We start from the raw sequence: 12,004 nt of genomic DNA on the forward strand, positions 1-12,004 counted from the left end.
ATTACGTACTGCGTCATCTTAGATATTGGACCCCTTTGTTTAGGCCTTCACTAACACATTGACTAATTACATGGTTTCTTGATATTTACAAAATATTAAAAAGCAATTTATTCCTCTACACATACAACTTTTCAAATATCCTCATGCACTAAAAGGAGAAAGGTGAAACTAGGTGGTCTAGGTGTTTCCAAGCATCATCTTGTTTCACTCCCCAGACTACAACTCAAGCACACAAAGAAAACCCAAGTCAAAGCTTCTCGTTTTGGCGGCAAACAAATCTAGAACCAATGTGCAAGGAATATACATTTAAAAATCATTCTCCATTTGAAAGCCTTACATCTGAGAAGAAAACACAAAGTTCAAGGTTGGCTCCTCACATAGTTCAAAACAAATGCAAACGTAGGCCAAGTTTTCCCGGGAATAAAACATAATAAATAAAATAAAAAACAGTAAAAATCGGTGACTCGGTGATTACTACAGTATACTACACTGAGAGTACTACCACTAAGATGACAACAGGGAAATCTTGACCACATATAGGTTTACGGGATTTTTGTTCTGTTTTTTATACATCATGGCTCCTTGAAAAGGAATTCGTAAGGGTGTGTGTGCCCCACTGTGTACTAGCGGTCGTGAGATTGTGTGTAGGTGAGTGTGAGTAGTACGTGTGTGTGTGTGTGAGTGTGTGTGTCCTAGTAGGGGAGTGTGGAGTCGTCCCACTCCAGCTGCGGCTGTCTGCTGACGCTGCCTTGCTGGTCCTCAGCCTCGCCGGCCTCCTCGTCCTCGCTGCTCTCTGACTCGGCACTCGTGATGTCATCTTCCTCCTCCCCGTCCTCACTCTCCTCCTCTTCCTCCTCCTCCTCCTCGCTGCTGTGCTGATCCTCATAGGTCTACCAGAGAGAGAGAGAGAGAGAGAGAGAGAGAGAGAGAGAGGGTGTGTGTGTGAGAGAGAGAGAGAGAGAGAGAGTGTGTGTGTGTGAGAGAGAGAGAGAGAGAGAGAGAGGGTGTGTGTGTGAGAGAGAGAGAGAGAGAGAGAGAGAGAGAGAGTGTGTGTGTGTGAGAGAGAGAGAGAGAGAGAGAGAGAGAGAGAGAGAGGGTGTGTGTGTGAGAGAGAGAGAGAGAGAGGGTGTGAGAGATCATCAGTCATGTCTTTGAGGTGAAAGGGGCGGTGTGTCTCGGGTGTGATTATGTGATTATGATCATTTGGATATTGAATAATGTGCAGAGGCCATTGGGCCAAACTGGGTTAACGATTTGTATATATCCAGAATGAACCTTGCCCAGTTTATAATAGCCTCACAATAGCCTACTGTATGAGAGAAGCATATCTTCCATCCATACCTGTAGCTAGACAGTCTATACAGGGTTTTTTATTTTATTTTAGAAGTTGGCAGGATCCTCCTCTTTTATTCCTTCTGGCCTCACCACTTGTGTGAGAGACAGGGGACGTGTTTGTTTACCTCCATGGGGTTAACGGCAACGGTGTTTATTTGTTTGTTTACCTCCATGGGGTTGACGGCAGCGGTGTTTGTTTGTTTGTTTACCTCCATGGGGTTGACGGCAACGGTGTTTGTTTGTTTACCTCCATGGGGTTGACGGTGATGGTGAGCGCCGAGTCATCCCAGTCCATCTCGTTCTCCTTGCCGTTCTCCTGGTCGCTCACGGTGCGCTGGTGTGCGGCGCGGATGCGGAACACGCCCAGGATGATCATGAACACCAGGAAGCTGACACACACCACGATCACCACGGTGGCGGCGCTGGGGACCACTGGAAACACACACACACACACACACACACACAGGCAGGGTTACGTTAGCGGGAGGAGCTTATCAGGTAGTTTTATTTACTTTTCTTTGACTATGCTTGTGAAAAAATAATAATTTAAGATATTTGGATCAGGTGAATTACGGGGACAACAGGGGTTCCACAAGGGTCTGTCCTGGGTCCTCTCCTGTTTTCCCTCTACACTACATCTCTGGGCTCTTTCATTCGCTCGCATGGCTTCTCCTATCACTGCTATGCCGATGACACCCAACTGGTCCTGTCATTTCCCCCTTCTGATACACGAGTGGAGACACGCATAGCTGGGTGCTTGGCTGACATCTCAGAGTGGATGGCGACACATCACCTCAAGCTCAACCTGGAAAAGAATGAGCTGCTGTTCCTCCCGGGAAAGGGTTGCCCGCACCGGGACCTGGCCATTGACGACACAGCCGACCTGGACGGCGAGAAATCTGGGTGTGACCCTGCACGACCGACCGTTTTTCTCCGCACATATCACATCCGTCACACACTCCTGCGGATTCCTGCTCTACAATATCAGGAGGATTTGCCCTTTCCTCACTGACGAAACGGCACAGGTGCTCATCCAGGCCCTTGTAATCTCCCACCTAGACTACTGCAACTCCTTCTTCGCTGGGGCCCCGGCGTCAGCCATTAAACCCCTGGAATTTGTCCAGAAAGCTGCTGCTCGCCTGGTGTTCAACCACCCTACGTTCTCCCTCACAACCTCCCTTCTCCGTTCCCCACACTGGCTCCCTGTAGCAGCTCGCATCCAGTTTAAAACTCTGGTACTAGCTTATAGGGCAATGAAAGGAACAGCCCCCTCCTACCTCCAGAGTCGCTGCCCATCTTTCGTTGCAGGCTCAAAACTTATCTCTTCAAGAAGTATCACCATGATCCTCCCTCTTAAACCCCTATTGTATTTTAGATTGCTATTCTTGCACTTTGCCTTCAGCACTAGATGATGCTCTTAGTCACTTGTTTTAGAAAGGAGATGCACTTGTGAGTTCTGGCAAGTACAGTAGTAGTACACTGGCTTTTCCTACATTAAATTAAATTAAACGCTTTGGATAAAAGCGTCAGCTAAATGACTGTAATATAATGTTAATTCTTACTGTCTGTACAGTATCACAGGCAGCACAGTCAGTCTAGGTGTGTGTTACCTTACTTTAAATAGACTGTGTCCTCTACTAACCTGCTCTACTTAGTATGGACGTGCGTGTGTGTGTGTGTGTGTATGAGTGTGTGCGCCTGTGCGTGCTTTGTGTACGTTTGAGCCAGGCCCTGCGCTATAGATGGCTTACTAAGCCCGTCAGCCATGGAGATTACTGACGCTGTACAAGAGGTCATGTCCAGAGAACCGGCCATGCAGATGTCCAGATGTTGTGGAAAACTACATTCTAATCCTAACTTGCACCATTAAAAACCAGTTCATATTTTATGTGCCCTACTTCTGCTCACCGACGTTAATCCACAGGAAGAACCAGATTGGTTATAGAAACCCAATCTATTGGTAGTTATAATTGTTTTAATTGATCGTCATACTATGAACTATTACTGATTTTGCACTTTGGTGTTGCAGTTGTTTTGCTGTGTTGCTGTTTTTTGTTGTCATTGTGTATCGTAACCTTTGTTTAGTTGTGTATCGTAACCTTTGTCTTTTTTTCAGGAAACTGTGTTGCTGCCTTTCTTGGCCAGGATTCTCTTGTAAAAGAGATTTTAATCTCAATGAGTCTTTAACCTGGTTAAATCAAGGTATAATAAAAAATTTAAAAAAAGATATTTCAGATGAAAAAATTAAGATTAGTCGTTTGATTATAGGGTTGAGATGACATTTAACGAGAAACTAGTAAAAGAATCTAGCGCAAGTATTGTGTAGGGAGAAAAGTGTCATAGAATGGTATGGTTTAATCTAGGTGTAATCTAGGAGGAGAGTTTTGATGGGAAAAAAAAAGAGAAAATAAAGAAGTAATCCTGAGGTTCCGTTTGGGTAAAAAAATATAAAATAAAAAAACCTTTACAAAAAATGATCTCAACTGGATTAGAAATCAACCACTTTTGACCGGTAGGCATCGTTTTAGCCCGCTCGGTACTCTGACAGATGTTGCAGGTTTGGCTGAAGAGCTGGGGGCGTGTACCTGAGGCCTGGTGGGCGTTGACCAGGTTGTGACCTGACAGGTCCACAGAGGCGTGGTGCGCTGGGTTGATGAACTGGGGCTGCACCATGGCGTTGTTGACGTGGTCCATGGGGTTGGCAGTGTGGATCACGTTCACCTGAGGAGGGAGGGGGGGGGGGGGGGCAATGCTGTGACTGTTTTCCATGCCTCTCTATGTAACATTAGATAGTTTAGATATTAGTATAAGAATGGTCAATGGTAAATGACCGGTGCTATGGACGAGCTGGACAGTAAACGCTCTGTCATACCTCCACTTTGAAGTCATTGCTGATGTAGCGGCCGTTGAGCTCGGAGCAGACCAGCTTGAACTTCCTGTCGAACAGAGCCTCTGTGTGCCAGTTCTTGTAGCGGATCAGGTGTAGGACCTGCTCGTAGTTGGCCATGGTGTTGACACCTGAGACAGAGAGAGGGTCAACGTCAACGCCAGCAACCCAGGAACACAGTCACAAACTATAGTTACTGTCCCCTCCTAGTGTGTGTGAGTGAGTGTCTTCCAAAGAGAACACAACTTGCTTGCAAGCGTTTGCATGTATGTTATTCGCAAAGCGCACATGATTCTCTGGGCGCAAACAGTACTATACAAAGTGAATACTTCTTCATGCGTCGGTGTAGCTATGGCTACAGTTCTCCTTGATCTATGGACTCTAGCCCGGCCTATCTTAGCCTAGCTCGGCTCGGCCTAGCCTAGCTCAGCTTATGTTAGCGGGAGAGGCAGACCTGTGATGACGAGGCCCAGGTTGGAGGAGGTCATCTCCAGGCCGCGCTGCTGGACCTGGGCGGCGTCCACCTCCAGGCTCTCGTGCTCGCCGTCCAGCTCGTCGCCGACCGCCGACACCTCGCAGGTGTCCAGGTTGTGCACGATCTCCTCCGACACTACTGTCTCTTGGACTGGAAGGGGAAGGGGGGGGGGGGGGGGGGTTGACACCAGAGGACAAAAAGACTCAGGAAACGGTGCAGGAGTCACACATTTTTACCGCGTCGTCATGGATACCTAGGACGAGGTACGAGGGTGTGTTTGCGGCCTTATCTGTGCTGGTATTCAAACGTTATTATACAACGGTATAGATCCGGTCCAGATTGGTCAGTTTGCATTCCAGCCAGGGCGATAACCACGATATCCCCACGCTAAAATGGAACGTTCGCACATCTTTTAATATCAATCCACCTCTTATTAGTAGCCGTGGCAGTGTCCAGATCAATGTTTACAAAGATGTGCTGTAGCATTGTCGTTGCCTGGCGACATTCCCTTTTTCAGCGGAAGTATCCGCAAATGATTAACAAATAGTTCCATTAAAAATGCATTTTAAAGTTCGTATTGTCTGTCTTTTTGAAATATTGACGGATAAATGTGGCAACCGTTGTATAAAAGCATTATGGAACTCGAAGCCGTGGGATGTCACGGATACCAATTTTCTTTGAAAAGCAACAGGCACAATGGACAGAGTGAACGTGATTAAGCAGGAATCCCAGCCCTCCGTGACGTCTTGTCCATTAGAGATTAGGAGAGTGGGCAGTGGTGCACCGTGGGTACTATAATAGCCACAAATCTCTAATCCCTCCGGTCCCATATGGCCTGGTCCAATGGGCACTTTGACTCACCCCATCTGTATAGCTCTACACCCCTCCCTTTATATTCTCTCCAGCCTTCCGCCGCTCTCTTGCTCTACCCTGTATCACTCATTTTTCTCCCCTCCTCTCTCTCCCTCTCTCTATATCCGCCTCCTCCCTGTGTCTCTGTATCTACTTCCTCTCTCTCTCTCTCTCTCTCTCTATCCCTCTCTATATCCACCTCCTCTCTGTGTCTCTATCTACTTCCTATCTCTCGATCTCAGCCCAGATAGAGTCCTAACAGATGGCCTGGCCGTTCAGATGTCCCCTCCCTTAAAGCCTGTAGTAAACAACTCCTCCCTCTCTCGGTCTCTCTCTCTCCCTCTCTCTGTCTCTCTCCCTCTCTCCTCCTCCAATCCCTTCCTCAGACTGCCTGTGGAGGCCTAATCCTCTGCTGTGGAGCCTGAATCTACCGAGACAAACGCACGCTACTGCCCGTAACTGCCCACTCCATGTCAAGACACAGGCTGAGACACAATACATGTGTGCACAGATACAACAGCCCATGGACTGTTCCTTCCGGCCTCTGACTGGGCAGCAAGGATGAAAGCCAACCATTGTTCTTATCCTCTGTTGCAGCGTCTAATTTCTGCATCATCACCGTCAGCCCATTTACGAAGGTGGAGGGTTTATTGAATTCTGCTGAACTATGCCAAGAAAACAGCCCGACACGCTCTGAATTTCCATTCTGTTTCATTATTCAGCTTGAAAGTGCTGCCATTGCAGTCGTTTCCCGAGATGGGCGTGGCCGAAGAGGGAGTCCTCAGCGATTAGTTCATCCCCTAACAAATCACAGTAGGCAAAAACCAACACAGGACGCTGATTGGCCTGGTTGGAATCCCAACCGAGAAATAAATCAATCTGGACGGATGCCTTTCCAGATCCAGAGTCGCATTTCGAGAAATTAAAGGGTCTGGAGACAGGCTACCGTGAAAATTGAGGGCTGGAAATTCCCGCCCTCTTGTTACAGAATGAATTGGCCCATCCCATCTCTACTGCAGTACTCCCTGAATACTATCCAGTGGTATCTCCCGTGCGTGGAGGTGTGTGTGTTTGTGTGTGTGTGTGGGGGCGCGGGTTACAGCAGATCCGTACCTGTGGGGTCGTCCTCGGCCCCCTCGGCGCCCTCGGGCTCGGCGTCCGCCTCCACCTCGCGGGTGACGGTGCTGACGACGCGCAGCTCGGGGAACAGCGTCACGCCCTCGGGGCTCTCGAACTCCACGGCGCTGCGGGCGAAGTGGTCGACGCCGCTCAGGCTGATCTTGGGCTCCTCGGGCTGCAGCACCATGACGTATCCCTCCGCGTCGGGCACCGAGATGCACGTCTCCTCGTTGAAGCACCTGCGGGAGCGGGAAAGGGGGCGGTTCGGTCGGTCAAACGCGTCGGGCATGGCGCACGGCGGCAAAGTACGCGGGCGTTGTGGCTCTAAAAGCTAAAGAACGCTGAGCAAATACTGTTTTATTCTCTTCAGCTACATTTTACCTCACACATATTGACCTTTCAATGTACAATTACCTTCGCAAGAAAAAAAACTGAAAACAAAAAACAAAACCAGAACCCTATAATCTCTTTTCTACCTTTCATCTCTCTTAGCTTCTTACATTTTGGTGAATCAAGTACGCTATTCCCAGAACGGGCCACTCACTTGACGGTGGTGGAGACGCGGAGGTGTCTGATGCCCGGGGTGGGGAACTGCCTGGAGTTCAGGTAGGAGATGTGCTGCATGACCTTGTCGAAGGCCTCGATGTCGTCGCCCTCCACGGTCAGAGTGGACTGGTTGGGGTTGAACTCCACCTGAGGGGGACATGACAGAATGAGTGCGGCCGTTGGGTGCAGCAGCCCAAGTTATGTCTCGTCTCGACTTCCCGCAACGCGTTCGTGTTGTGCTCCCGTTTCGGTACCGTATCGACGTTGTGATTTTAGAGCTGCTTAGTATTCAGTATGTGCACATACTCAATTTCAATTGTGACCAATTTAAAAGTACCTACGTAGCTTACCTTCTGGTCAGCATAACATTATATTTAAAGCCACTTTGAATAACCTCAAATAAACCAAATGCCGACGCAAAAGATCATTTTCATTTCAATGACTCTTTGCTAATTCGGTCCAGTGTGTGTGTGTGTGTGTGTTCCAGGGTCCTGGCGGGTGTCTGTGCCCTCTGACCTTGACGGCGGAGGCCACCTCCTCTGGCAGCTGAACGTCCAGGCCTTCCTTGCAGGTGTACAGGCAGTCGATCACCTTCTTGTTCTCCAGCTTCCCAGAGCGGATCATCAGGCCGGCCAGGTTCCCTCGGAAGAACTGGGACATGCGGGCGTTGCCGCCTGGACGCAAACACACACACACACACACACACACACACACACACACACAGTGAGTCAGCCAGGTGTACGTGTCCGCAGACCGGCCTTCCCTGGGCCGGCGAAACAAGCATGCGGTCTCAGCGCACAAAGCCTGGTGACGAGGCGCTCATGCAAGTTAGTAGATGTGCCCTTAGAAGGCCCGGGGAGGCCTGCTGGGAGACGGTGATGGATGAGCTGATGCAAGCCTCCCGCCACATGCAGCATCTGCCTCCATAAACATGGAGGACGAGGTGGTCACTGAGAATGAATGAACCGAATGAACCCAGAAACAATGAAACTGAACAAACAATGAAAGTGCCAGGGGGATGGATAACGTGAGGGTGGGCCGTGCCGATGTACGGGTATATTCCTTTGGATTCATCTCAACTATTCTATTAAGGTACAACTAATACCACTGTATTTATTATTCAAATGTGTCCGAAAGCTACATCTAAGCGGCTGTGATTCCTGATATTTCTAAATTCTAAACGTCCCTTCAGCGAGGAACGGGAGTGGGTGCGGCTGAGGTGAGGGCCGTGCGGGGACTTGATGCCAGCCCCTTGCGTCTCAAGGTCAACGGTGTTCACCCTGTCCCCGTCACGCGGTCGCAACCGCAGAGGCAGCACAATCGCTGGCCTGGTCAGTCACCGGACACCGGAGGGGGGGGGGGGGGGGGTGGGGCGCTCCTGACTCCCAAGGTCAAACACGCTGAAACCGGAGACATCGGCAAATACACCGCGCCTAGGCAGTTTTGGTTGGTCTGTTGGGTAATTAAGAATATCACCCGGTGGCTGTTTTGAGAAAATACTGCACTGGTGTCCCCGGTATGAAGGATAAAAGGTAGAACATGAATAAAAGCATGGAGGGGGAGGTGGAAATGACGCAGGCGGGGAGAACGTAACAGCAGTCGTATCCAAACCGATTCATGCCATAAATAGTTTGAGAAAATGTGAGGCGTTTTTGCGCAGCTAGAATGGTGATGTCATTCTAGTCGAATGATGGGGTTTGCGGGTGTCAACGAGCCGGACGTCACAGACAAAATGCACATCACTGAAGAGTAAAGAGGGAAAGACTTGAGCAACCTGGCTGAGCCTCAGAAACGGTCTCAGTGTCATTGTCATGTCCTGAGTTGTCTGTAGAGGCGAGAGAAGAGAGCAGGGAAAGACAAGGAGGGTTGAGGATTTAAGGGAGGGGTCGGCGTTCTGATGTCACACATGAGGTCACAGTGCATCATCTCAGAGGCTAGGAGAGAGTTATTACTGTACTGTGTCTATTAACATGTTACAGGTATATGAAGATTTCCCCAGTGGGAACAGTAAAGGTTTTCAATCACTCAATCAATCAATCAATCTGTAGACGCTGACACATGCACTACTGATGCCTGGCAATGGAAATAATTATACGATAAAAAGAGAAAGTCTAGACATGAAAACAGTATTGTAATATCATTGGACTAAATAAGATTATAAATGATCAAGGCAACTTGAAAGTAGATGGATAGATGTGAACCCTGCAAACGGATGGATTTGGGCGTTACCTTGCCAGCAGGCCCCGATGGTGAGCTGGGTGTCGATCTTGGAGGAGTGTAGGGGGTAGTCCTCCGTGACCAGGAAGGGCTCGAAGGTGGCGCCGTCGACGAACAGGGACACGGAGGGGAACTCCACGTTCGCCACGTAGTGATGCCACTCTTTGTCACACACCTGGGGGCGGCAGGTTAATTCAGAGGGATGGAGAGACACGAGACCAAACTGACCTCCCTTCCTACCTGCAATAAGCTTTTATTCAGTGGTTCTCATACTCTGTTGGGACTGTAAGGGAATTTTCTAATTGCGCTAATGAGTAAAATAAGTGATTTTTGCTATGATATTTGGAGGGTGGCTGAAACGTCACTCTTGTGATTAATCCTGGGGTATCCTCATCAATTGCAAGGCTGCCGCAGGGGTGTAGATGTTTCTAGATCGAAAACATGCTTGCTGAAATTAAGTTAATCTATCATATTTGAATCTTTAAAAAAGTTGTTTTCTATCAGCATTCACAGCATGTCCTGAGAAATATGTGGCCTTGATGAATGTACCCGTCGTTATCTACACTGCGCTGCTGGATACATGTAATCGCTCACTCCCTACCCTGCTGTATCTACGTAGGTAATCTGAATAGCTAACTCTTCAGAGATCTACACTTTTGATAGCTTGCACCTGCTACCACGTTCGTGCTGCTCTATAAATGTATTCTGAAGGTCTTCCTCAGAGAGATTCTGCATTGACTCTGTGTACGTCTCTCTCCAACATGCATGTTGAATAAAGACAGTTTCATACACAGAGCCACACAGACCGAAGACTGAGTTGTCTTCCACACGCGGTCATCTGCGGTATGTTGGAGGTGTGAAAGGGTGACCGACCTGGTCAAGCTTCCAGTGGAACTCGGACGGCTTGTAGTTCTCGGACTCGGTGGGATCCTGGCGGAGCAGGAGGATGAGGCGGCAGTTGTGGACGTAGAGAGAGTAATGGTGCCTGTTCATGTCTGCGGGAGCACGAGAAGGTGTTCAACGTTCATGGACTGGCTTCAATCGGGATTAGAGGACCAGGTGAACATCTTGAGCGTTAGAGGACTGTGACTGTTAACATGCAGTATGCAGCCAGAATAGTGAAGCAAGTAGCTCTATCATGAGTAGTGCACAAATGTATACATATACAACTGTACATAGGTATTACATTATGTAATAGATAAGATATAAGATAAGCCACATGATATCAAATATTCCATTTATGCTTGGAGAACGTAATTGTATAACAGTGAGTGTACATGGTGGAATGTTGCTTTTGTTTTCCTCTGGAACAGTCCTGCTGTATGGAGCTCATTAATCTTCCTAACCATAGGCTGTGTGGAAGCTTCCGGTACAGGGAGCAGCCACCCTGATATAATCCTGCTTATATAAGCAGTTTGTGACCATCTGATGAAACACTAGCTCCTCACATGCAGGAGATCAGGATTATAGTCTCACACACGCACACACACACACACACATGCACGCACACACACACAAACACACACAAACACAAACAGGCCTCGGTGGACTTAGTCAAAACAAGTGTTGAACTTGGCACGTTGCTATGGTCTTGAATGTCACAGCTATACATAAGATGCCTTGGTGTAACACAGCAGAACGTGACTTGTGGGAACCCTGTGTGTCTACGGGGAGTGTAACCTAGCATACGGTGCCTTCTGGGGGACTATACCCGTCTTGTCGGAGTTGCAGAGGATGGTCTCCTTCTCGCGAGACCCGGGGCCGTGCCTCATCCACACGGAGATGGTGAAGGGCTCCTTCAGGCTGGTGCTGACCACGCCCTCGGGCACCTTGATGGCCTGGGTGCCGTTGAACTCGAACACCTGGTCGCTGTCGTGACCGTTGTCCGTGGGCAGGCCCACCGTCCAGTTGGCCGAGCTGCTGGGGGCGGGTAGCAGCTCCACCGTGCCGGTGCTGGCCCCTGAGGAGGGTTCGGCCAAAAAAAACACAGGACGGCGCGTTTAAACCGTGGCTGAGGAGAAAGATTATTTTGTTTTTCTTGGCTAATAGTTTGAACACTTAAGACAAATCAAATCACTTTATCTTTATTAACGAGTGAACGTTTTTGCGATAATTAGGAGGAATTCGACTTGGTGCGCTGATTATTCTGGCAAGTATATTGTAAAGGCTCTTATATCATTCCGCTCGCTGAAGGCGGTTTCTCACCGCACAGCTTGTGCAGGGACTTCTCAGAGTAGGTGTCTCTATCACAGCCCTTCCCGATGTGATTGGTCTCCAGCTCGATGCTGGCTTGGATGGAGGTGATTGGCTCCTCGCAGGTCTCCAAATGCATGCTGGGGAAAAGGGCCAGGCTCCCGGTGCCAGGCTCATACTCAATCCTCTTGTTGAATCCTGACAGAGAGAGAGAGAGAGCAACGTTGACATTACATTACGGTCATTTATCTCACGCTTCTATCCAAAACGAATTAGAATAATTGCATTTAACATAGGCAAAGCCAATGTACTACTACTTGGCAGAACTTGCAAGTGCATCTCCTTTCTAAAACAAGTGACATTCACATTCCCTCAAAATC

The 12,004-nt window shown here is 48.7% G+C and overlaps 1 protein-coding gene across 2 annotated transcripts in view; it reads right to left on the bottom strand.

Annotated features, from left to right (window-relative positions):
- Positions 1–692: 692 nt before the first annotated feature.
- Positions 693–12,004, bottom strand: part of clstn1 (calsyntenin 1) — a gene marked incomplete at both ends in the record, with an annotated part of 29,027 nt that continues 17,715 nt past the window's right edge. The window contains 13 exons of one of the 2 annotated variants that reach the window (XM_084461602.1): positions 693–890; positions 1,583–1,767; positions 3,921–4,056; positions 4,208–4,353; positions 4,677–4,847; positions 6,663–6,907; positions 7,213–7,361; positions 7,731–7,888; positions 8,989–9,039; positions 9,444–9,606; positions 10,305–10,426; positions 11,143–11,391; positions 11,637–11,822. In XM_084461602.1, coding sequence (XP_084317728.1) covers positions 693–890; positions 1,583–1,767; positions 3,921–4,056; positions 4,208–4,353; positions 4,677–4,847; positions 6,663–6,907; positions 7,213–7,361; positions 7,731–7,888; positions 8,989–9,039; positions 9,444–9,606; positions 10,305–10,426; positions 11,143–11,391; positions 11,637–11,822 — 2,159 coding nt within the window. The remainder of the gene's footprint in view (positions 891–1,582; positions 1,768–3,920; positions 4,057–4,207; positions 4,354–4,676; positions 4,848–6,662; positions 6,908–7,212; positions 7,362–7,730; positions 7,889–8,988; positions 9,040–9,443; positions 9,607–10,304; positions 10,427–11,142; positions 11,392–11,636; positions 11,823–12,004) is intronic. The other variant, XM_084461603.1, reaches the window with a different exon arrangement.

The sequence above is a fragment of the Borostomias antarcticus genome (genome assembly GCF_949987555.1).
Source record: "Borostomias antarcticus genome assembly, chromosome: 3".
Lineage (NCBI taxonomy): Eukaryota > Metazoa > Chordata > Actinopteri > Stomiiformes > Stomiidae > Borostomias > Borostomias antarcticus.